Genomic DNA, 24,538 nt, shown 5'->3' with positions numbered 1-24,538 from the left:
AGTCCCAGCTACTTGGGAGGCTGAGGCAAGAGAATCACTTAAGCCCAGGAGTTAGAAGTTGCTGTGAGCTGTGATGCTACGGCACTCTACCCAGGACGACAGCTTGAGGCTCTGTCTCAAAAATAAATAAATAAATAAATAAATAAATAAATAAAATAAAAGTGTTGTGGCAGGCACCTATAGTCCCAGCTATTTGGGAGGCTGAGGCAAGAGGATCACGTGAGCCCAAGAGTTTGAGGTTGCTGTGAGCCAGGCTGATTTCATGGCACTCCACCCTGGGGCAACACAGTGAGACTGTCTAAAAAGAAATTATAGATTTATATTTGGTTCTTTTGGCTCTTCGATTATAGGTTTAGGCTTGATTCTTCAGGTTGTATGATAAACTAGAACCTTGAAGGTCACCTAATTGATGACAAGTTAAATCTCTCATCTGTCCTATTGCCCATTCCAGACAGGCAAATGAACATAATCATGTAGGAAGTTTACTAATTTGCCCATTTTTCATTGTTTTACTGGAAACAACTAAACTTATGCTTTCAGTATTTGAAATTAATGATAACATTCACTATGTTGACAGAACATAAGAGATTATTATTTGAATACTAGAAATGAATCAGTGGATACATTGGCAGGTAAAACAAAGATCTTTTGAAAATTTAACCCATTTCAAAAACCAGCTTCTAAGGCTGGGCGTGGTGGCTCACACCTGTAATCCCAGCTGTCTGGGAGGTCAAGGCAGGTGGATTGCCTGAGCTCACGCATTTGAGACCAGCTTGAGGAAGAGCAAGACCCCATTTGGGCGTTAGGCAGGTGCCTATAGTCCCAGCTATTTGTGAGACTAAAGCAAGAGAATCAGTTGAGCCCAAGAGTTTGAGGTTGCTGTGAGCTATGACACCACAGCACTCTACCAAGGGCAACTGAATGAGACTCTGTCTCAAAAAAAAAAAAGAAAGAAAGGATCAATGAGGCCATGCTGTGAACATAATTACTGAGAAATTAAGCCAAAAATAAAATTATCTCCAGGCATCGCCGAATGGAGGCTGTGCGACTGCGAAAAGAGAACCAGATCTATAGTGCTGATGAGAAGAGAGCCCTTGCATCCTTTAACCAAGAAGAGAGACGAAAGAGAGAGAACAAGATTCTGGCCAGTTTTCGAGAGATGGTATACAGAAAGACCAAAGGGAAGGATGACAAATAAAGATGTTCTGATTGTTCCATGGACATGCTTACCAAAAAAAAAAAAAAAAGAGAGAAAGGAAGTCTGGGTTCCACACATAAACACAAAAAGATTATCATTCTCTGAAAAAGCTTTACAGTGCTACTGTGCCTTCTATTAATTCTTTCAGTCCTCCGATAAAAACCTGCTTATTGATAGAACTTTGGCAGGTTCTTTGTGTCATTTTGGATTGACCATAATAACTTTCTGGTTTAAAAATCCAAATTGTGGGGCCAGGCACAGTGGCTCACACCTGTAATCCCAGCACTCTGGGAGGCCAAGGCGGATGGATCACTTTAGCTCATGAGTTTGAAACCACCCTGAGCCAAGAGGGAGACCCCGTCTCTACTAAAAATAGAAAAACTGAGGCAAGAGGATAGCTTGAGCCCAAGAGTTGGAGGTTGCTATGAAGGCATCATGGCACTCTACCCAGGGCAACACCTTGAAACTCTGTCTCCAAAAAAAATTAATTAATTAAAAATTAAATAAAAATCCAAATTATGGTAGTCCCAGCTGCTTGGGAGGCTGAGGCAAGAGAATCGTGTAAGCCCAAGAGTTAGAGGTTGCTGTTAGCCGTGTGACGCCACGGCACTCTACCGAGGGTGGTACAGTGATACTCTGTCTCTACCAAAAAAAAAAAAAAAAAAATCCAAATTATGGGCCGGGTGTGGTAGCTCACACCTGTAATCCTAGCACTCTAGGAGGCCGAGGCAGGAGGATCGCTTGAGCTCCAGGAGTTGGACAATAGCCTGAGCAAGAGTGAGACCCTGTCTCTATTAAAAATAGAAAAAGTAGCTACTGTGAGGCTGAGGCAGGAGGATCACTTGAACCTAGGAGTTTGAAGTTCCTGTGAGCTAGGCTGGGGCCATGGCACTCTAGCCTGGAGCAACAGAGTGAGAATCTGTCTTAGAATAAAAATATCTAAATTATGAATGAAATCCTACTATATTTGGGGAAGTGGCATGAACAGAAAGTGTCGGGTGAGGAGCTTAAAGCTCACTCCATGGGACAGTGCTCCTCCTATTACCTCTACATGAAGCCCACCCAATCCTCACCTCTACCCCAATTATCATTTCTCTGTGTGGAATGTGTTATAAATGGACTTGATAGAAACATACAGGAGGCCATTTTGTTAACAAATGAAGGCATTAGGCCAGGCGAGGTGGTTCACGCCTGTAATCCTACCACTCTGGGAGGCCGAGGTGAGTGGATTGCCTGAGCTCACAGGTTCGAGACCAGCCTGAGCAAGAGTGAGACCCCCCCATCTCTAAAAATAGCCGGGTGTTGTGGCGGGCACCTGTAGTCCCAGCTGCTTGGGAGGCTGAGGCAAGAGAATCACTTGAGCCCAAGAGTGAACTATGATACCATGGCACTCTACCAAGGGCAACAAAGTGAGACTCTGTCTTGAAAAAAAAAAAAAATGAAGGCACTGCCAAAAACAAATATGGAATTTGAAAACTGACTTGTTGGGTGGTACCCATGGCTCTGTGGGTAGGGCACCAGCCACATACTTCCAGGCCAGCAGGTTCGAATCTGTCCCTGGCCAGCTAAACAACAGTGACAACTGCAACAAAAAAAAAATAGCTGGACATTGTGGCGGGCGCCTGTAGTCCCAGCTACTTGGAGGTTGAGGCAAGAGAATTGCTTAAGCCCAGGAGAATTGCTGTGAGCTGTGACACTACGGCACTCTACTGAGGGCGACTCTCTCAAAAAAAAAAAAAAAAGAAAAAGGAAAATTGACTTGTGTAAAGTGTTGGAAAGTCAACTGTTGTGCCAATGTAAGTACATTTTTCAATATAAACTGTACTTTGATGATAGGATAATATCTAAAAAGAATTGGAATCAAGAGTTCTGATAGGAAAAAATATAATGAATTCATATTTTGTTGTTTCATGGGATTATATTTTGTTGTTTCATAGGAAGCTAAAATGATATTAATCATGTTTTAACTCTGTCCTTTGTGTAATAAGATTTTTATTTTAAACATTGTTAAACGTTTCAGTCTATGTTTTTTTTTTTACGTTTGTCATTAGCATTGTAGAGAACTCCTTCACTTTACCCCTTTTTTATGCTATTATTGACTTTTAAGTTTGGAAAAATGGAAAATTGTGGGCATTTGAGATCATGCTCTTTTTTCCTTCATTTATTTTATTCAGTTTTAGGTCACAAGAATGAAGGGAGAGGGAATAGTGGAAGTTTTGGCCTTTCCTGTTAAGGTTGCTTTGATCTACATTATTATTACATGTGTGGGATAAATTGTGCCTGGGTGATGGGGAAATTCTGACTATGCTATTGTAAAATGCCTTTTCACCTTAAAGTGGTTTTTTAAAAGTTTTAAAATAAGGCAGTCATAAAGTAAAAATTTTACTAACATATGTTCTAGGAAAATGTCTACTTTTAATCTGCAACTACTAAACTAAACAGCAGTCAGCAGGTAGCAACATTTATGACCCCTGAATTTGAAGTGATTTCTATTTATTTATATATAATCATAGTTGCTGCCTACCCTAATAAATCTGTTGGTTCCTAAAGTTAAAAAGAAACTAGGGCCAGGTGCGGTGGCTCACACTTATAATTCTAGCACTTTGGTAGGCTGAGGTGGGTGGATTGCTTGAGCTAAGGGATTCAAAACCAACCTGGGCAAGAGCGAGACCCCTGTATCTACTAAAAATAGAAAAACTAGCCGGGTGTTGTGGTGGGTACCTGTCGTCCCAGCTACTTGGGAGGCTGAGGCAGAAGAATCACTTGAGTCCAAGAGTTTGAGGTTGCTGTGAACTATGATGATGCCATGGCACTCTACCCAGGGTGACAAAGTGAGACTCTGTCTCACAAAAAAAAAGAAAAGAAAAAAGGGAAACTAGCTCCCAAACTTGTCTTAATATATCTACCTTCATGTATAATACTTAAATTTTATAATCCCACTTCAAAATTTTATTCCCTACGGACAATATTTTTTTGTTACTGGTTCCTAAAGACTGAATATATATGTTCTCTTATTTTTAATAATTTTATGATGTGAGAATATTGTGAATTTTCATTTGATTCGTCTGTCTATAGAGTAGATACTCAACTAATGTTTGTTAAATAAATGAAAGAAAAGATGTTAATTTATTTTGAAACCTTACTATTTCATCAGGGGTTGTTTGGGAAACATCTGCCTAAAAATAGCTTCATAGCATTTTCTTTGGGAAAGAGAAGAATAAAAGGGCTAAAAGTATTTTTTATTTTCATCTTATGAGTGTTACTGCTTCAAACAGTGTTTAGTCACCTGAGCTGTAAGTCAAATTGTAAGGCTATTGTATTTTAAATATATTTTTTTGTTCTCTGAGGAGAATTATCTAGTTTCCCACCTCCTTGACTATTGCTGATAGGATTTTCCTTCCTTTTTATTTATTGTACAACAGTAAAAAAAAGAAAACAATTACTCACAGTATGCCATCAATTCTGTGTTCTTTTCCAGTGCTTGTATATGTAATTACATATTGTGATATATTCGTAAGTAATCACTTAGAGTACAATGTAATTTTGTCTTTGGTATCTTAAAATTTGGAGCCAGGCAAGAGAGCTTCACAGAGGAGGTAGGAGCAAGTGATGATCTGATGTGAGGATAGGAAGACCAGAGATGGCTCGGCGCCCATAGCTCAGTGAATAGGGCACCGGCCACATACACCAAGGTTGGCGGGTTCGAGCCCAGCCCAGTCCTGCCAAACAGCAATGACAACTGCAACCAAAAAATAGCCAGGTGTTGTGGTAGGCGCCCGTAGTCTCAGCTACTTGGGAGGCTGAGGCAAGGGAATCACTTAAGTCCAAGAGTTTGAGGTTGCTGTGAGCTGTGATGCCATGGCACTCTACTGAGGACAACATAATAAGACTGTATCTCAAAAAAACAAAAAAGAGAGAGAGACCAGAGATAAGTAAGGGTAGTGATTTAACACATCCCTGTTTAACTGCCCAAGTCTCCAAGCCACCCTGCTGCCATTCTCCAAGCCACCCTGCTGCCATCATGAGTGTGATGTGGTGTAGAAGGAAGCATGCCCAGCTTCAGAGTTTCAAAATGTATTATATAGCAGCGAGGCTTAACTCAAGGTAAATGAAGGGGTCTCTGAGTAGGAGAACCCCTTAGACTGGTTGTATTCGGAGATGTAGAAATGTCACCATTTAGTTGTTCTCCAATTGTGCACATAAAGAGGTGTGTCTGGATAAAGACTTAGGCTGAGATGGGGGAACAAGCAGCCAAGTACCAATCTTAGTTTGATCTGACAGGTGAATTTTAGCAATTCTCCAAACTCAGCTCTGTACCTGTAACTCTCTGAAGTGATTCAAATGATGATGGGAAATACCTTTTAGAAAATAGAAAACAACTTACTGGTTACTCTGCTAATGTGATGGAAATATTGCAGAATGGAAAATGAATGAATGCAAAAACAGCTGGATTGTGTGCCACAAGTTTATTATTCAATAAATATTGTATGGTTTGATGTGTGGTATCATTTTTGTGTATTCTAATTAGAAAAACAGTCCTAAAACATGCTGTAAAAAGCAGACACAATTGAATTAGAAGGGAAGTGACTCCATTAAAATATTTTTGGCCTCAATAATGTTCCTCAGCCATTGTTCTCGAAAGCGAATCATTCCTGGTCTACAGAGGAAGAAAAACAAACACACCAAAAGCTTTTAAAATCAAACAAAACATTTAGACAGGGATTCCCTGTTTACTCTGTTACACTCCTAGTATGTAAGAAGCCTATTTTGTTGGCAGGGGAGGTAGCAGGATTCTGTTTTTTACTATGTCTTAGGCCAAGTCAATGAAAGGATTAATGAGCTTATATGTAAAGATTCTTTAAGAGCGCTGCTATACAAATTAAAGGGATTATTAGACATGAGTTAATTTTATGTTATTTCAAAGTTTCCCCTAGAAACAAGTCATGACCCACTTTGCCCCCACCCTATTCCAGCAACTAATCCTCAAGTTTATAATCACTGAAAAACCAGACACTAAGAAAAAAAATTTTCTTGAACAATGGCAGAATCCTACTTTCAGTTCATTCTAATGGGGTAGGTGGTCCAAAGAAGACAAGTGGCTGTTACATAAATAAATAATCTATGGCTGTGTGCCTGCTGGATTCCTGGACTATGATGATCTCCCACCCTTTTAAAATAAGTTGCCAAATATTCATTACCTTTGAACTAATGAGTGGGCCTCAAAGGAATAAGAGACTTCGATAGGTGCCTCCTAAAAAAGAGAAGGACAACTGTCAGCCAAGGCCAATCATCAAGTCTTGATTCCTTGCCTCCCTACACTTGTCCACAAGTATATGCTTGAATTGGGAGTCTGTAGGTGGTAGTTTTCTGTCACTTCAAAGCTGTTTCCCCACAGATCTTTTTGGCAACAAATACCTGAAGAATCTCTACAAAATTGGAAACAAGTCAAGAGAGGCAACATTCTGAATAGGAGTGTGAGTCAAACCTTCACCTTCTTTACATGCTCCATCTTACTCAACTGATAATCTCTACCTCTTAGGAATGGCATCAGAATTAAATAATATAGACGAAAGGTTTGAAAACTTGCCAGAGGCTCGGCGCCCGTAGCACAGTGATTAGGCGCCAGCCACATACACCAAGCTGGCGGGTTCGAATGTGGCCTGGGCCAGCTGAACAACAACGACAACTGCAACAGAAAGTGGCCAGGCTTTGTGGTGGGTGCCTGTATTCCCAGCTACTGGGAGGCTGAGGCAAGAGAATCGCTTAAGCCCAGGAGTTTGAGGTTGCTGTGAGCTAAGATGCCACAACACTACCGAGGGCAACATAGTGAAACTCTGTCTCAGAAAAAAAAAAAAAAAACACTTGCGGGAGTGAGACCCTGACTCCTAAAAAAAATGGAAAAACCAGGCGGTGCCTGTGGCTCAAAGGGGTAGGGCTCTAGCCCCATATGCCGGAGGTGGTTTGAACCTAGCCCCAGCCAAAAACAGCAAAAAAAAAAAGGAAAAACCCAGCCAGACGCCACAGGGAGCACTTGTAATCCCAGCAGTTTTCAGAGGCTGAGGCAGCAGGATGCCCACAGCTCTAGTCCGAGGTTGCAGTGAGATAGGACACCATTGCACTCTTCAGGGCATAGGGTGGGACTCTTGTCTCAAAAAAAAAAAAAAAAAAAAGAAAAGAAAGCCGGGCTGCTCTTGTGGCTCAAAGGAGTGGGATGCCAGTCCCATAACCAGAGGTGCTGGGTTCAAACCCAGCCCCAGCCAAAAACTGCAAAAAAAAAAAAAAGCAGCACAAAAATGTAGGTTATTCTCATCTCCAAAATTATACTTGGAATTTTGAGCAAGAGCCATTCTCCCAAGACCTGTGTATAGTTTCTGATAGGGTCTTACTCATCACCACTGATGTTACTCCCTAATCTCTTACCTTGCCAGTTAGCAAGACAGCTGATAGAGGGACGTGAGACCAAGAGAAATGAGATCTCCACATTCTGTACCTCTCTTAGTCAGGTTCCCAACTCTCTGAATAGATCAATTTGTACTGAGAGTGAGTGTAAGACATAGTTGACTCACTGGCTATGTGGTCTTAGAGCAGTGGTTTTCAACCTTCCTAATGTCACAGCTCTTTTAATACAGTTCCTGTGGGTCACGACTGTGGGTTCCTGTTGAGAACCGCTGCCTTAGAGTGAGGCCAAGGTGCAAGTATCTTGTGAAAGAATGGGAAGACAAAGGAGAAATAATTTTTTTTGTCTTTGTGTACCAGGCATTATGCTTAGTACCAGCCCTGCTTCTCTGAAGATCCTTCTCTTAGTTCATAGGTGCTATTTGGCTCCTTTCATACCAGCTATGGAGTCAACATATTTCTTACTCAAGGTCTATATAGTGGCTTCAAGCAGTCATTCCTTCAAGTATTTATTGAGCACCTACCATTTGCCAGGCCTATTTTTATAGCAAGACAAAAATCCCTGCCTTCATGGAGCTTGTGTTCTGGTATAAAGATCAGACAATACAAAATAATTATATAGACTATTAGAAGGTGATAAAGTGTATGAAAAAAAGCATAGGAGAAAAAGTGTGGGAGGTAAGGAAGTATGGAGAAACCTCAAAGCACTCAAGCTAGACCTCCCATTTGATCCTGCAATCCCATTACTGGGCATCTACCCAGAAGGAAAAAAATCATTTTACTATAAGGACGGTTGTACTAGACTGTTTATTGCAGCTCAATTTACAATCGCCAAAATGTGGAAACAGCCTAAATGCCCACCAACCCAGGAATGGATTAACAAGCTGTGGTGTATGTACACCATGGAATACTATTCAGCTATTAAAAAAAAATGGAGACTTTTCATCCTTCGTATTAACCTGGATAGAAGTGGAAGACATTATTCTTAGTAAAACATCACAAGAATGGAGAAGCATGAATCCTATGTACTCAATTTTGATATGAGGACAATTAATGACAAGGTTATGGTGGGGGGAGGAAAAGCAGAGAAAGGGATGGAGGGAGAGAGTGGGGCCTTGGTGTGTGTCACACTTTATGGGGGCAAGACATGATTGCAAGAGGGACTTTACCTAACAGTTGCAATCAGTGTAACCTGGCTTATTGTACCTTCAATGAATCCCCAACAATAAAAGTACTTTGAGTGCTATTAAAAAAAAAAAAAGTGTTGGAGGTGAGGAAGCAGGCAATGCATATGCTCAGGGGAGAGTGTTCTAGTCAAAAGGAACAGCAAGTACAAAGACCATGGAGGCAGGATTGTGCCTGGTTTATTTGAAGAGTGACACAGAGATCACAGTGGCTGGAGCAGAGTGAGTGAGGGGGAAGCAGTATCGGGAAAGCAAAAATAAGAAAGGACTAGATCAAACAAGGCCTGGGAGGTGCCCACTATTCAAAAGTAGTCTCTGCGGGCGGTGCCTGTGGCTCAGTGGGCAGGGCGCCGGCCCCCATATACCGAGGGTGATGGGTTCAAACCCAGCCCCGGCCAAACTGCAACAAAAAAATATCTGGGCATCGTGGCGGGCGCCTGTAGTCCCAGCTACTTGGGAGGCTGAGGCAAGAGAATCACCTAAGCCCAGGAGTTGAAGGTTGCTGTGAGCTGTGTGACACCACGACACTCTACCGAGGGTGATAAAGTGAAACTGTCTCTACAAAAAAAAAAAAGTAGTCTCTGCCTGCTGTGGTGGCCCACACCTGTAATTCTAGTACTTTGGGAGGCTCAGGCAGGATTACTTGAGGTCAGGAGTTCAACCTGTGCAAGAGCGAGACCCTAAGACCCTGTATCTACTAAAAATATAAAAGATTAGCTATGCGTAGTTGTTCATACCTGTATTCTCAGCTACTCAGGAGGCTAAGGCAGGAGGATTACTTAAGCTCAGGAGTCTGAGGTTACAGTGGGCTATGACGATGCCACTACACTCTGGCCATGATAACACAGCAAGACTCTGTCTCTTAAAAAAAAAAAAAAAAAAATGGGCAGGGCAGCGCCTGTGGCTCAGTCGGTAAGGCGCCAGCCCCATATACCGAGGGTGGCGGGTTCAAACCCGGCCCCGGCCAAACTGCAACAAAAAAAATAGCCGGGCGTTGTGGCGGGCGCCTGTAGTCCCAGCTACTCGGGAGGCTGAGGCAAGAGAATCACCTAAGCCCAGGAGTTGGAGGTTGCTGTGAGCTGTGTGAGGCCACGGCACTCTACCAAGGGCCATAAAGTGAGACTCTGTCTCTACAAAAAAGAAAAAATGGGCAGCACCTGTGGCTCAGTGAGTAGGGCATCAGCCCCATATATCGAGGGTGGCAGGTTCAAACCCGGCCCTGGCCAAACTGCAACAACAAAAAAATAGCTAGGCATTGTGGTGGGCGCTTGTGGTCCCAGCTACTCGGGAGTCTGAGGGAAGAGAATTACCTAAGCCCAAGAGCTGGAGGTTGTGAGCTGTGATGCCACGGCACTCTACCAAGGGTGACAAAGTGAGACCCTGTCTCTTAAAAAAAAAAAAAAAAATATATATATATATATATATATATATATATATATATATAGGCTCTGCACCTGTAGCTCAGCAGCTAGGGTGCCAGCCACATACACTAAACCTGATGGGTTTGAATCCAGCCTGAGCCTGCCAAACAACAATGACAACTACAACCAAAAAATAGCCAGGCATTGTGGCAGGTGCCTGTAGTCCCAGCTACTTGGGAGGCTGAGGCAAGAAAATCGCTTAAGCCCAAGAGTTTGAGGTTGCTGTGAGCTGGGATGCCACAGCACTCTACCCAGGGCAACAAAATGAGATTCTGTCTAAAATAATAATAATAATAATAAAAGTAGTCTTTGGGGCCTGCAGCCTCAACATTGGCTGGAAGCTTGTTAGTAATGTAGAATCTTAGGCCCTACCCCAAATCTGCTAAAGCAGAATCTTCATTTTAACAAGATTGTCCAAGTAAACTTGTATGCACTTTAAGGTTCAAGAAGCAGTTTTGGAAAGTTTTATACAGAAGAGCGACAGATTCATTTTCTTTTTCTTTCTTTCTTTCTCTTTTTTTTTTTTTTGTAGTTTTTGGCCAGGGCCAGGTTTGAACCTGCCACCTCCCATATATGGGGCTGGTGCCCTACTCCTTTGAGCCACAGGCACCACCCCACAGGTTCATTTTATATGGCTCACTGTGGCTGGTTGCTGTATTGAAAAGAGAAACATGATAAGGGCAAGAGTGGAAGCAGAAAAACTGAGAAAAGGTTATTGACATAATCTTGGTGAGAAAGGATGGTGTCTTGGACCAGGGTGGTAGGAGCACAAAAGTAAGAAATTACTGGATTCTGGATATATTTTTGAAGGCAGAGCCACCAAGATTTCTTAATGGATTAGATGAGGGATGGGAAAGAAAAAGAAGAGTCAAGGATGACAGCAAGGATTTTGACCAACTGAGATGAGGAAAACTGTAGGTAGGTCAGGTTTGGAAGGAAAAATGAAAAGTTAAGTTTTGATACAATAAGTGAAATGTTTATTAAACATCCACCAGGGCTTGGCACCTGTAGCTCAGCGGCTAGGACACCAGCTACATACACGGGAGCTGGCAGGTTCGAACCCAGTCCAGGCCTGCCAAACAATGACAACTACAACCAAAAAATAGCCAGGCATTGTGGCGGGTGCCTGTAGTCCCAGCTACTTGGGAGGCTGAGGCAAGAGAATCGCTTAAGCCCAAGAGTTTGAGGTTGCTGTGAGCTGTGATGCCGCGACACTCTACCGAGGGCAACATAGTGAGATTCTGAATCAAAAAAAAAAAAAAAAATAGGGCGGCATCTGTGGCTCAGTGGGTAGGGTGCCAGCCCCATATACCGAGAGTGGCGGGTTCAAACCTGGCCCCAGCCAAACTGCAACAAAAAAATAGCCAGGCATTGTGGCGGACGCCTGTGGTCCCAGCTACTCGGGAGGCTGAGGCAAGAGAATCGCCTAAGCGCAGGAGTTGGAGGTTGCTGTGAGATAAGACACCACGGCACTCTACCAAGGGCAACAAAGTGAGACTGTCTCAAAAAATAATAATAATAATAATAAACGTCCACAAGACTGAGCAAAAGTGAGACCCCATCTCTACTAAAAATAGAAGAACCAGCTGGGCATCATTGTAGCCACCTGTAGTCCCAGATACTTGGGAAGCTGAGGCAAGAGGATCACTTGAGCCCAAGAGTTAGAGGTTGCTATAAGCTAGGCTGATGCCATGGCACTCTACCCAGGGCGACAGCTTGAGACTCTAACTCAAAAAAAAAAAAAAAAAAAAAAGCAAATGCAAGAGGTCTGGGCTGGAGACATAAATTTGGAGATCATAAGCTCTAGGTGACATTTAAAGCCATGAGACTGGACAAAATAGCCAAGGAAATGTAGAGAAGAGGTTCAAGGCCTGAGTTTTGGGACATTCCTATATGAAGTGTTTGGTGTGAGGCAGAAAAACCAATATAGACTGAGAAGGAATGGTCGGTGAGGTTGGAGGCAAACCAGGAGAGTATGTTGCTTTAAAAGCCAAACAGAAACTTTCATGGAGGAGGGAGTGATCGGCTAGGGCGAGTGCTACGCATGGGCCAAGTAAGATGAAGACGGAAATAATGACTTCAGTTGTGCAAAGAGGAGGTCGTTGATGACCTTGATAAGAGAAGCCTCTACTGTCATTGTAGCCTCACTGAAGGGCACAGGGCAGAAAAGGAAGAGCTTATGCTTACCGGAGGTTTGCCTTTGGTGATCCTGATGATGAACTTGGCAGCAGCAGTGACTCGCGCCATGGGTCTTCGAGCAGTTGGGATACTCCAATGTACAAAGTAGATGTAGTGGAAGGTGTGAATTAAGTCTCTCCTCTCTACAAATTCAGTGCAGTGCACCCAGCGGCTTTGATACTCCCAAGTCTGTTTCATAGAAAAAAGAAAAGGCACACACACAAAAAGAAAAGAAGACTTCTGTTCAAGTCCTGCAGATAAATACAGTGTATAAGAGTCAAGAGTTACATCTCTGTTCTGCAGTCCACTCCTAACATTTTTCACTGAGATTCAAACTTGAGTCAACTCCCAAATATCTCCACAGGCAGAAGAGGGAAAAGGTAGAGCTGAAATGAAACAAGTGAAGAACACAAACACCATTTGACCTTGGGCTTTGGTCTGTAGGGGAATACCCTCAAATAACCAAAGAAGTGAGTATACAGAAGAGGTCCATACACATACACACCACCACCTGCCTACACACAGACCTTGCTCCAGACCCCTTACTTGGAAGGCAAGTTTAGTATTGGAAAATAATTAGAAAGTGATGGGCCTGGCACGATGGCTCACACCTATAATCCTAGCACTCTGGGAGGCCAAAGAGGGTAGATTGCCTGAGCTCATGGGTTCAAAACCAGCCTGAGCAAGAGCAAGATGCCATCTCTAGAAATAGCCAGATGGAGTCCTTAAGAATTAAGCTAAATAGGGGCGGCGCCTGTGGCTCAGTCGGTAGGGCGCCGGCCCCATATGCCGAGGGTGGCGGGTTCAAGCCCGGCCCCGGCCAGACTGCAACAAAAAAATAGCCGGGCGTTGTGGCGCGCGCCTGTAGTCCCGGCTCGGGAGGCTGAGGCAAGAGAATCGCTTAAGCCCAAGAATTAAGAGGTTGCTGTGAGCCGTGTGATGCCACGGCACTCTACCCGAGGACTGTAAAGTGAGACTGTCTCTACAAAAAAAAAAAAAAAAGAATTAAGCTAAATATATTCTGCCTGTGATCTAGAAATAAAACAACAAAGCCTGGATGACAGTACATCTATTTACAGCATGATTAAAAATAAAAATAACCAGGTGTTGTTATGGGCACCTGCAGTCCCAGATACTTGGGAAACTGAGGCAAGAGAATCACTTGAGCACAAGAGTTTGAGGTTGCTGTAAGCTATGACTCCAGGACACTCTACTGAGGGTGACAAAGCAAGACTCTGTGTCAAAAATGAAAAAAAGAAAGTGATTAGAATATATTTTCTGGGGCAGCGCCTGTGGCTCAGTGAGTAGGGTACCGGCCCCATATACCAAGCATGGTGGGTTCAAACCCGGCCCTAGCCAAACTGCAACAAAAAAATAGCTAGGTGTTGTGGTGGGCGCCTGTAGTCCCAGCTACTCGGGAGGCTGAGGCAAGAGAATCGCCTAAGCCCAAGAGCTAGAGGTTGCTGTGAGCTGTGACGCTATGGCACTCTACCAAGGGCAACAAAGTGAGACTCTGTCTCTAAAAAAGAAAGATAAATAAAAAAGAAAACATGTTCTGCTCACCGCAGGAGACCTAAAGGTATGACTAGAAAGAAATGAAGCTGGTTTTTTTTTTTTTTCAGCCATTTGCAAAAATCAAAATTCACTTATTTCAGCCATAGGTATATAAAATAAAGACAAGAGGAATGAGTCAGACAATAGGCTAATCCACATCCTTCTGAAAGGAATGATTTCCTGTTTCAAGAAGCTTCCCCCTTTCAAAGCACAGATCTTACTGGTGAAGAGTCGAAAAACAAAACTTTCTTTGGAATGTCTCCCTTGTCTGGGCCTATTCTTTTTTTCTTCAACAGCGTTTGACATTTATTGAAAATAGAAGATTTTGTACAGGTAGTGTAGAAGAGCAGGGCAGACTGCAGGGGTTCTTGTGTTGAACAAAAGGCACACATCAGAGACCGCTGCAAATAGAGAAGAGAAATGGATTCTGGGCAAAACCAGCCCTCAGGAGAAAATGAGTGACTGGATCTGGCCACCAGGAATACCTGGGACCTGGCAGCCATCAGGCACAAACACAAGAAGTATCTTGGAAGTAAAAAGGAAAAGGTCACCTGAAGGCGAAAGACTGATGGCCCTTTCAGGGGGTGGCCAGCTGCCTGAATCATTGTCCGAGGGCTGTGGCTGGCTCAGATACCTTCAAGGTGAGGCCACATAACTAAGACCACCAGTGGGGACGTAGGATGCAATGGATGGTGATGGCAGTGGCAATGGCAGCACAGGTGTGTGGACAGAATGATGGAGTAGTCTGGCAGCGTGGCAGGGGGTGGTCTGTCCAGCATGTGACAGGAGCACATCTTGCAGCTGGAGCACAGGATAGTGTCCAAATGGGATGGGAGGTACTGGGCTAGTAGGAGAGGGCCACAGTGCACCCCAGAGTGAGGTATCTGGACCTATTCTTGGACTTACGATGGGAATACAGTCAGCTCTGCATCTTGGGGCTCTGCACCTGCAGGCTCTCGACCCACTACAGAGGGCTGACCTTCCCCATTCATGGTTGATTGAATTCACAGATGGAGGGCCAGCTAAAGGACTTGAGCACTGCAGAGTTTGGTATCTGGGGGGATTCTGAAAGGAATCCCATCTAGATAGGAAGGACCAACTGTATACAGATAAGGTTAGCTACATTATTATAAATAGCAGCGTCGGCTCGGTGCCTGTAGCACAGTGGTTACAGACACCAAAGTTGGTGGGTTCGAACCTGGCCTGGGCCAGCTAAACAACAATGACAACTGCAATAAAAAAAAAAATAGCGGGTGTTGTGGCAGGCCCTTGTAGTCCCAGCTACTTGGGAGGCTGAGGCAAGAGAATCACTTAAGCCCAAGAGTTGGAGGTTGCTGTGAGCTGGGATGCCACGGCACTCTACCCAGGGCGACATAAGTGAGACTCTGTCTAAAAAAATATATATATATGTATATATATATATATATATATATATATATGAAAGTAGCATTCATTCAGCCCTTCTTCTTTTCTTTCTTTGATTAATCCATCGATTTTTTATTAACCTTCAGTCATATCTGTTCTGTCCCAAATAAGTCTCACATTTCTCCATTCCCACTGCCACGACTTTAGCTCTCATTGCTTCTCACCTGGACTTAGGCATCAGCCTCCTATCTAGACACTGTTGTTTTTAACCTGACTTCTCCAGACCACCATTCACACTGAAACCAGAGTTATCTTCCTTAAGCACAGTGTCTGTTATTCCTGCCCAGCTCACAAACCTCCCATAGCTCCCCATTGTCTGCCCAGCAAAGTGAAAATGTTTCACTGTGTTATTTAAGATGTCCTACGGTCTGGATCTCATCATATGACCTTCTTGTCATACTTTCCCAACAAAAAGCTCATGTTCCCATCAAACTAGAACTCGTTGCTATTCCCACTATTAACACCATGCTTTTGATCAGGGTGTTGTCATTTCTTGAGAAGCCCCTCCCTCTCACCTCTACTTGATAAAGCCCTTTTACCCTAAACTACCACCTGTAAGAAGTCTTCCTGATCCTTCTTCCAGCCAGATGTGATTTTGCACCTTTCCCCTCTGAACACTCGTAGAACTTGTTTTCTGCTTCTCTTGTCTCACTTTGACACCCTACATGTACCCGTGCTATAGGCATGAGGAACAGTCTGCCTCATAGTCTCCATATTTTTTGATTTCTTTGAGACAGAGTCTCATTATGTCGCCCTCGGTAGAGTGCCGTGGCATCGCAGCTCACAACAACCTCAAACTCTTGGGCTTAAGCATTTTTTTTTTTTTTTAGACAGAGTCTTACTACATCACCCTCGGTAGAGTGCTGTTGCGTCACAGCTCACAGCAACCTCCAACTCTTGGGCTTAAGTGATTCTCTTGCCTCAGCCTCCCAAGTAGCTGGTACTACAGGCACCCACCACAAAGCCCAGCTATTTTTTGTTGCAGTTGTCGTTGTTTAGCTGGCCCAGGCCGGGTTCGAACCCGCCAGCCTCAGTGTATGTGGCTGGCGCTGTAAACGCTGTATTAGGGGCCCCGAGCCCATAGTCTCCATATTAAAACATTCTTAGCAGGGCTGACTTATCCGTAAGGCATAGGAAGTACAGCACCTAGGACTCACAATACATTGAAAGGCCTACAAAAAGGTTTTCATTTATTTTAAAATTAGAAGAAAATAATGAACTTTTAGGACCAATGATTATATTCATCTTTATACCAATACTGTCTTAAGATAAAATTTTTCTTTTTCTTTTTTTTTTGAGACAGAGTCTCACTTTGTCCCCCTAGGTAGAGTGCCATGGCATCATAGTTCACAGCAATCTGGTACTTTTGGGCTCAAGCAATTCTCTTGCCTCAGCCTTCCAAGTAGCTGGGACTGAAGGCACCTACCACAATGCCTGGCTATTTTTTTAGAGACGAGGTCTCACTCTGGCTCAGGCTGGTATTGAACCTGTGAGCTCAGGCAATCCACCCTCCTCAGCCTGCCAGAGTGAGTGCTAGGATTACAGGCATGAGCCACTGTGCCTGGCCCCCCAAATTTTTCTTACTTTTAAGAAGGGATCTCAGTAAAGCATCACAAGAATGGAGAAGCAAGAATCCAATGTACTCCTCATATGAAGGCAGTAGGTGAGCTAATACAAGGAGGGGGTAGGGGATTGAGCAAGTAGGGAGATGGGGGTGTGAGGGGGTTGGGAGGTCATGGTGTATGGCACACCTCTTGGGGGCGGGACACTATGAGACTTTTTTTTTGAGACAGAGTCTCACTATGTCGCCTGGGTAGAGTGCCACGGTGTCACAGCTCACAGCAACCTCAAACTCTTGGGCTTAAGCCATTCTCTTGCCTCAGCCTCCCAAGTAGCTGGGACTACAAGCACCCACCACAACACCCGGCTATTTTGTTGTTGTTGTTGTTGTTGTTTAGCAGGCCCGGGCAGTGTTTGAACCTTCCAGCCCCGATGTATGTGGCCAGCGCCCTACTCACTGAGCTACGGGCACTGAGCCAAGAGAGACTTTATCTAACAAATGCAATCAGTGTAACCTAACTCTCTGTACCCTCGATGAATCCCAAACAATACAAAAATTAAAAAAAGTAAATAAAAAGAAGGGAATAGTGCCTAGGTTCCACAGAAGTCATAATGCAGCCCTGATTCTTGACACAGAGCCTTGAATAAAATATGTATTCAACAAATTCAATTCAACTGAACCCCCTTGGGCTATCTATTAGGACATAGAAAGCTTCCGAATCAAAGGAGAGCCTGAATTTTAGGTTTCTTTAGCCCACTGGATGCCTCAATTCTAAGGTTTTCTTCCTCTCCACTTGGCTCTTGGTTGGTTTCTTCCCTTTCATGAACTAAAGCAGCCTTAGCCATGACATTAAATTTGACTATTTTGGCCAGGTGTAGTAGCTCACACCTGTAATCCTCGACTCTGGGAATCCGAGGCGTGTAGATTGCTTGAGCTCAGGAGATCGAGACCAGCTTGAGAAAGAGAGAGACTCTGTCTCTAATAAAAATACAAAAACTAGTCAGGTGTGATGGCACAAATATTAGTCCCAGCAACTTGGAGGCTAAGGCAAAAGGATCGCTTGAGCTCAAGACTTTGAGACTGCTGTGAGCTATGATGACGCTACCCAGGGTGACAGAGTGAGACTCTGTCTCAAAATAATAATAGTAATAATAATAATATTTTACTGTATGCTAGGCAGCCAGAGAGGAGCACTGGACTCTAGATTCCTTGAATTCAGGGACTGAGTCTTCTTACATGTATCATTATTTGTTGGAATGATAGAATAAGTCAACCCCTTGTGGCCCATTAGTACGTGCCCCTTTTTTATTCCACCTTTCTATATTACTCAATATACTTTCCAGTGCTAATGTTTAATCTATCACACAATCATAGGCTTTGTAACATTGGAATGGTCCTATAAAATAATGTAATATAGCCTCCCAATTTGCAGATATGGATACTGGGGCCTAGCAATAGGTAGGGACAATCTTAACATGTCACCTGGGACTGGTACCCAAGGCTCCTAATCCATTCTAATTATCTCTATCCTCACAGCAGCCCCACAAAGGAAGTAAGAGAAATGGTTAGACCTGGCTTTTCATCTGTGAAAAAATAATGGTAATGAGATAATAAATATGTTCGTGTATTCAACACAGATTTATTGAGCATCTATCTGGTGGTAGAAGAAAGGCAATAAAATAAATAAGTAAACTTTGATATCTTAGGTAGAGAGAAGTGCTAAGGGAAATTGAATCAGAGAAGAGGAGAGGGATGCAATTTTAAATGAGATGGCCATGCTCGGCACCTGTGGCTCAAGCAGCTAAGGCACCAGCCACGAACACCTGAGCTAGTGGGTTCAAATCCAGCCCGAGCCACCAAACAACAATGATGGCTGCAACCAAAAAATAGCCAGGCATTGTGGTGGGTGCCCGTAATCCCAACTACTTGGGAGGCGGAGGCAGGAGACTCACTTGAGCCCAGGAGTTGGAGGTTGCTGTGAGCTGTGATTCTATGGCACTCTACCCAGGGCGACAGCTTGAGGTTCTGTCTCAAAAAAATAATAAATAAAAATAAAAAATAAATGAGATGGCTGGGAGTGGCCTCAATAAGAAGGTGGTTTTTTGTTTTTGTTTTTGTTTTTTTTTGTAGAGACAGAGTCTCACTGTACCACCCTCGGTAGAGTGCCGTGGCAGTCACACGGCTCACAGCAACCTCTTAACTCTTGGGCTTACGCGATTCTCTTGCCTCAGCCTCCCGAGCAGCTGGGACTACAGGCGCCGGCCACAACGCCCGGCCATTTAAGAAGGTGGTATTTTAACAAAAGTCTGAAGAGAGGCAGTGAGTCATGATAATTTACCTTATGGGACAGAGTTCAGGGCAGAGGAAGCATCAAGTGCAAAGGTCCCGAGGTAGGAACATGCATAGCAATTGAAGAACAGCAAGGCGGAGTGAGGAAGGTGAAAGGGGAGAGGTAGTAAGAAATGGGGCCTGAGCCTTACGGGAGAAGGGAGGGGACGCAGATCACCTTAAGCCTTATAGATGACTGTCAGGACTTGACTTTTGCCTTTTACTCACAATGGCCAGCGGGGGTTGCAAGGGGGAAATCTTGCTGGGTTTTTTTTTTTTTTTCCTTTAAGACAGAGTCTCACTATGTCGCCCTTGGTAGAGTGCTATGGCGTCACAGCTCACAACAACCTCAAACTCTTGGGCTTAAGCGATTCTCTTGCCTCAGTCTCCCAAGTAACAGGGATTACAAGCACCCACCACAATGCCTGGCTGTATTTTTTGTTGTTGTTTAGCAGGGTTCAAACCTGCCAGCCCTGGTATACGTGGCTGGTGCCCTAACCACTGAGCTATGGGTGCTGAGCCTTTTTTTTGCAGTTTTTGGCCAGGGTCAGGCTTGAACCCACCACCTTCGGCATATGGGGCCAGCGCCCTATTCCTTCGAGCCCCAGGCGCCGTCCTGAAGTACAGTGGTGCACAGCCCTAATTCACAAGCCACTGCACCTGGCTCTCAAGCCCTTCTTCTTTATCCACCAACCAGTTACGCAAAGCAACCCAGGACCTTCTCCACAAACTCGCTAGTATAAGCCATGCAAAGGGATCAGAGCTACACACAGGCAAAAAAAGAAAAAGGGGCTCGGTGCCTGTAGCTCAGTGGCTAGGGCGCCAGCCACGTACACCGGAGCTGGTGGGTTCGAATCCAGCCCGGGCCTGCGAAACAACAATGAAAACTACAACCAAAAAATAGCCAGGCATTGTAGCAGGCGCCTGTGGTCCCAGCTTCTTGGGAGGCTGAGGCAAGAGAATAGCTTAAGCCCAGGAGTTGGAGGTTACTGTGAGCTGTGATGCCACCGCACTCTACCGAGGGCAACAAAGTGAGACTCTGTCTCAAAAAAAAAGAAAAAGCAATTCATCGTGGGCATGTATATCTTACTATGCAGGCAATATATGCCAAAGCTAAATCAGAAAGACTTTTTTGATCACCTGCATCCCCTCTGTTATGATGGGCATGAACATTCATTCTAAAGTAGGTGGTTGGGGCAGTGCCTATGGCTCAAAGGAGTAGAGCGCTGGCCCCATCTACTGGAGGTGGCGGGTTCAAACCCATCCCTGGCCAAAAACTGCAAAACATAAATAAATAAATAAATAAAGTAGGTGGTTGGAGAACTCCTATTTGGAAGGAGCATCTCCCTCCTTAGGCCACAAGGCCCCCATTTAATGCACCAACATGGACAAATAGCTTAACTGGGAATATCAGATTTTCCTAGGGAAATGTAAAGTTAGGATGATATAGACACAGGGTAATACAACTGTGCCTTTCACCTTCAAAGACTATCCCACCTTGATTTTGGAACCAAGATAGAAACAACTTTTACTAACTCTAGTCCCCTTTGATATTATCTAGGTTTTCTGGTCTTCAAACTTTTGATCAAAAAGAACCTTTTTATTGTCCTTCGCTCTCATGTACCAAACTGAAGTGGTCATCCAACTTACCAAAACATATGCGTCAATTTGTCTGCGGCCCCTTTCTGCTGTGAATTCCCCGTGTGTGATCCACCTGATGTTTCTGATGGGATATTCAATATCTGCAAACAGCCGTGAATTTGTTAGTTGCCTGATAGTATGGCCCTACATAATGAAACAATTCTTTGGGTACTCAAACAGGGTTACTACCTGTCACAAAATTAACAGCAGCATGGATGGCATCCTTAACTACAGCTAGAGCTATTTTATTCACTTTACTATCATCTGGTTTATCCACACGCCTCTGGCTTGTAGGTATGTTATTCACATCCATTGTCTTCTCACTTTTGCAATTTTTCGTCACATTGATTTTATTTTGCCTGGAAAAGGAAACTCCAAAAATTACTCTCTGCATGCACGTGTGTGTATACACACATGTGAACACACTCATATGAGTATAATCTCTTAACGAATCCCAAGACACAAAAAACAATTGTTGCCTCTGTGGAGGGGCAGTGAGGGTTTGGGGTTGGAGTGAGCTCTCACTGTATATGCTTTGTACTTGGCTGTTGAGATATACTTTTCATGAAAACCAAGGATTTTTTTTTTTGAGACAGAGTCTCACTCTGTCATCCTCGGTAGAGTGCTGTGGCGGCATAGCTCACAGCAACCTCAAACTCTTGGACTCAAGCGATTCTCTTGCCTCAGCCTCCCGAATAGCTGGGACTATAGGCACCCGCCACAATGCCTGGCTATTTTTAAAGACAAGGTCTCTCTCTAGGTCAGGCTGGTCTCAAACTTGTGAGCTCAGGCAATCCACCTGCCTCAGCCTCCCAAAATGCTGGGATTACAGGCATGAGCCACGACACCCAGCCCAAACCAAAGATTTTTACATTCTCAAAACCATGAGAACTTAAATTGGAATGTAGTAGAATGATTTCTAACTTCCTTTGGAGTGCTAACAATATTGATTTCTTTTTTTTTTTTTTTTTGGTTTTTGGCTGGGGCTAAGTTTGAACCCGCCACCTCCAGCATATGGGACCGGCGCCCTACTCCATGAGCCACAGGCACCACCCCACAATATTGATTTCTAATTGAGTCTTTAATAGAGCCTGAATCTCTTCTATTTTTTTTCTTTAGCTCTATTTTTTTTTTTTTTTTGAGACAGAGTCTTACTCTGTTGCCTAGGCCAGAGTGGCATGGTGTCAGCCTAGTTCACAGCAACTTCAAACTCCTGCGTTCAACCATTTCTCCTGCCTCAGCCTCTGAGTAGCTGGGACTACAGGTGCCCACTACCATGCTCAGCTAATTTCCCTATTTTTAATAGAGATGGAGTCTTGCTCTTGCTTAGCCTAGTCTTGAACTCCTGAGCTTAAGCCATCCACCTGCCTCAGCCTCCCAGAGTGCAAGGATTACAGGTGTGAGCCACCATGCCCAGCCTACTTTTATCTTTTGACAGCATAGTTTTAAATTCCTTGCATGCAATCTTTGCAATGGGGTCTGCATGAGAGTCGAAATCTCTCTCCAATAGGGAGGTATTTATTTTCTATAAATAAGGTCCCACTCTGGGGGTGTTTAATGTATAGTGTTTCATTTAACCATCACCAGCTCTATGATATCATGAACTAGACACCTTCCATTTGCCCTTCCAGACCCACTTTCCCCCCATTTCTCCCTTTTCACTGCCCTGGAAGGCTAACCAGACTGGACCAGTGAATGGGCTCTCCTGTGCCTTCTAGTTCCTAGGAGGTTTCACACAATACAGAGACCAGACTCAAGGAGAAGAGGGTGAGATCCAAGTGTATATCTCTGGTGGCTCTCCCCCAACAGGGTTGCCTATAGCTGGCTTCATAGAGAAGGCCCACTTTCTCTCAGGGAAGCTCCTTGACACAACCTCTCAGTCTAATAAGGGTAACTATTCTTTCCTCTCAACCCCTGGGCCTCCCTGTTACTTGCCAGGGGAATTGCACTTTCTTTTTTTTCCCTGCTCTCTGGCCATACCTTGGTAATTATTCCCTTGACTTAACCCTTCTCCACTATCCTCATTTTAGCATGCCTACAGTTCTTTACTAGGACACTAAATCATAAACAGAGGGCCTCTTATTGCCATATGAAAATGAGGAAACTGAGCTACATGCCCAGACTGTCTGGCTCCGCAGCCTGTGCTTGTAAATATACTGCTCTTATCTCTCCAAGACTCAGGAAGGTTAGGGGGGCTGAAGAATCTGAGGAAATATCACCCCAACATATAACTCCTTGTCATAAAGAGTATTTTGAATTAAAGGCCCTTAGAGATCAACATGCTTCGGAAGGGGCTTTCCTTCGATCTCCCTAAACCAGAGGGAACCATCAAAAAGAACAATTGACTTCCCTTCCCCATTATCTCACATATTTCAGGGAAGAAGATCAAGAATCCTGGTTTCTCTATAGCCTAAAGTTGCGGGACATTATCGCAGTGAGGGTTTTTGTTCTATAAATAGCATTATAATATGATGTGGTTTTTAAATTGTCCTTCTGTTATATAGAGTCACTTAAGAGTTTATGGGCTTTTCAGGCAGCGCCTGTGGCTCAGTGAGCAGGGCGCCGGCCCCATAAACCGAGGGTGGTGGGTTCAAACCCAGCCCCAGTCAAACTGCAACAAAAAAATAGCCGGGCGTTGTGGCGGGTGCCTGTAGTCCCAGCTACTCGGGAGGCTGAGGCAAGAGAATCGCCTAGGCCCAGGAGTTGGAGGTTGCTGTGAGCTGTGTGACGCCACAGCACTCTACTGAGGGCGATAAAGTGAAACTCTGTCTCTACAAAAAAAAAAAAAAAAGAGTTTATGGGCTTTTGTAAGTGGGAAACACGTTACTGCTCTAAAACAACATGCACTCTATTTTCTGAGAATTGAGACTGCACAAATAGAAAGAAAATAGGGCATTGAGGCTGAATGAGGGGCTCATTATTATTTTGGCTACACTGTTTGGATTTTGGAATGATGGTACTTTATTAAAGAAACAAAAAAGAATGCAAACAGGGGCTGGGGGCCCCGTGGCATGATCACACCTATAATCTTAGCACTCTGGGAGGCTGAGGTGGGTGGATTGTTTGAGCTCAGGAATTCAAGGCCAGACTAAAAGCGAGAGCCGGTGTCTACTAACAATAGAAAAACTAGCTGGGCGTAGTGGCAGGTGCCTGTAGACCCAGCTACTTGGGAGGCTGAGGCAAGAGGATTTTTTGAGCCCAAGAGTTTGAGGTTGCTGAGAGCTAAGGCACTCTGCCCAAGGTGACTCTGTCTCAAAACAAGCAGCAACAACATCAAAAAAATACCTCCTCACGACCTTCCTGGGGAGCCCTATGCTGCAACAGGAGAGGGAAGGTGGAGAGCAGGACCCAGGAAGCAGCTCACTTTTTATCTTCCCAACTCTGTAGGCAAGCATCATCCTTAAACCTCCCTCCCATTGGTCTCACCTCATTCTTTTTCTTCCCTTCCCTTCCTTCAGATGGCTGAGATAGGGGAATGATCAAGTGTGGGGTCTGGATAATTAATAGGGAGAACCACTGCAGGTCATTTTTGTGGCCTTCTTCACCCCAAAGGTACCCCAGTACCTGAGCAACCAGATCCTTGTTTGAAGCAGTAGCAGTAGTAGCTGGTGAACCCTAAGGAGTCTCTCAGCAGCTTTTCCTCAAGATTCCC

At 44.1% G+C, this 24,538-nt stretch overlaps 2 protein-coding genes across 2 annotated transcripts in view; one reads left to right on the top strand and one right to left on the bottom strand.

Annotated features, from left to right (window-relative positions):
* NKAP (NFKB activating protein) overlaps positions 1-4,073 on the top strand; it is an 18,863-nt gene extending 14,790 nt beyond the window's left edge. The window contains exon 9 of the mRNA XM_053581112.1: positions 1,024-4,073. Coding sequence (XP_053437087.1) covers positions 1,024-1,198 — 175 coding nt within the window. The 3' untranslated portion in view covers positions 1,199-4,073. The remainder of the gene's footprint in view (positions 1-1,023) is intronic.
* Positions 1,395-24,538, bottom strand: AKAP14 (A-kinase anchoring protein 14). The gene is made up of 6 exons (XM_053581116.1): positions 24,451-24,538; positions 21,076-21,245; positions 20,896-20,987; positions 12,387-12,566; positions 6,397-6,449; positions 1,395-5,855 (listed from the first exon to the last, which is right to left on the bottom strand). Exons 2-6 carry the CDS (start codon positions 21,197-21,199, stop codon positions 5,771-5,773), a joined length of 534 nt encoding a protein of 177 aa, XP_053437091.1. The 5' UTR covers positions 21,200-21,245; positions 24,451-24,538; the 3' UTR covers positions 1,395-5,770.

The sequence above is a fragment of the Nycticebus coucang genome, chromosome X (assembly GCF_027406575.1).
Source record: "Nycticebus coucang isolate mNycCou1 chromosome X, mNycCou1.pri, whole genome shotgun sequence".
Lineage (NCBI taxonomy): Eukaryota > Metazoa > Chordata > Mammalia > Primates > Lorisidae > Nycticebus > Nycticebus coucang.
This window is presented reverse-complemented; position numbering and strand designations above follow the sequence as displayed.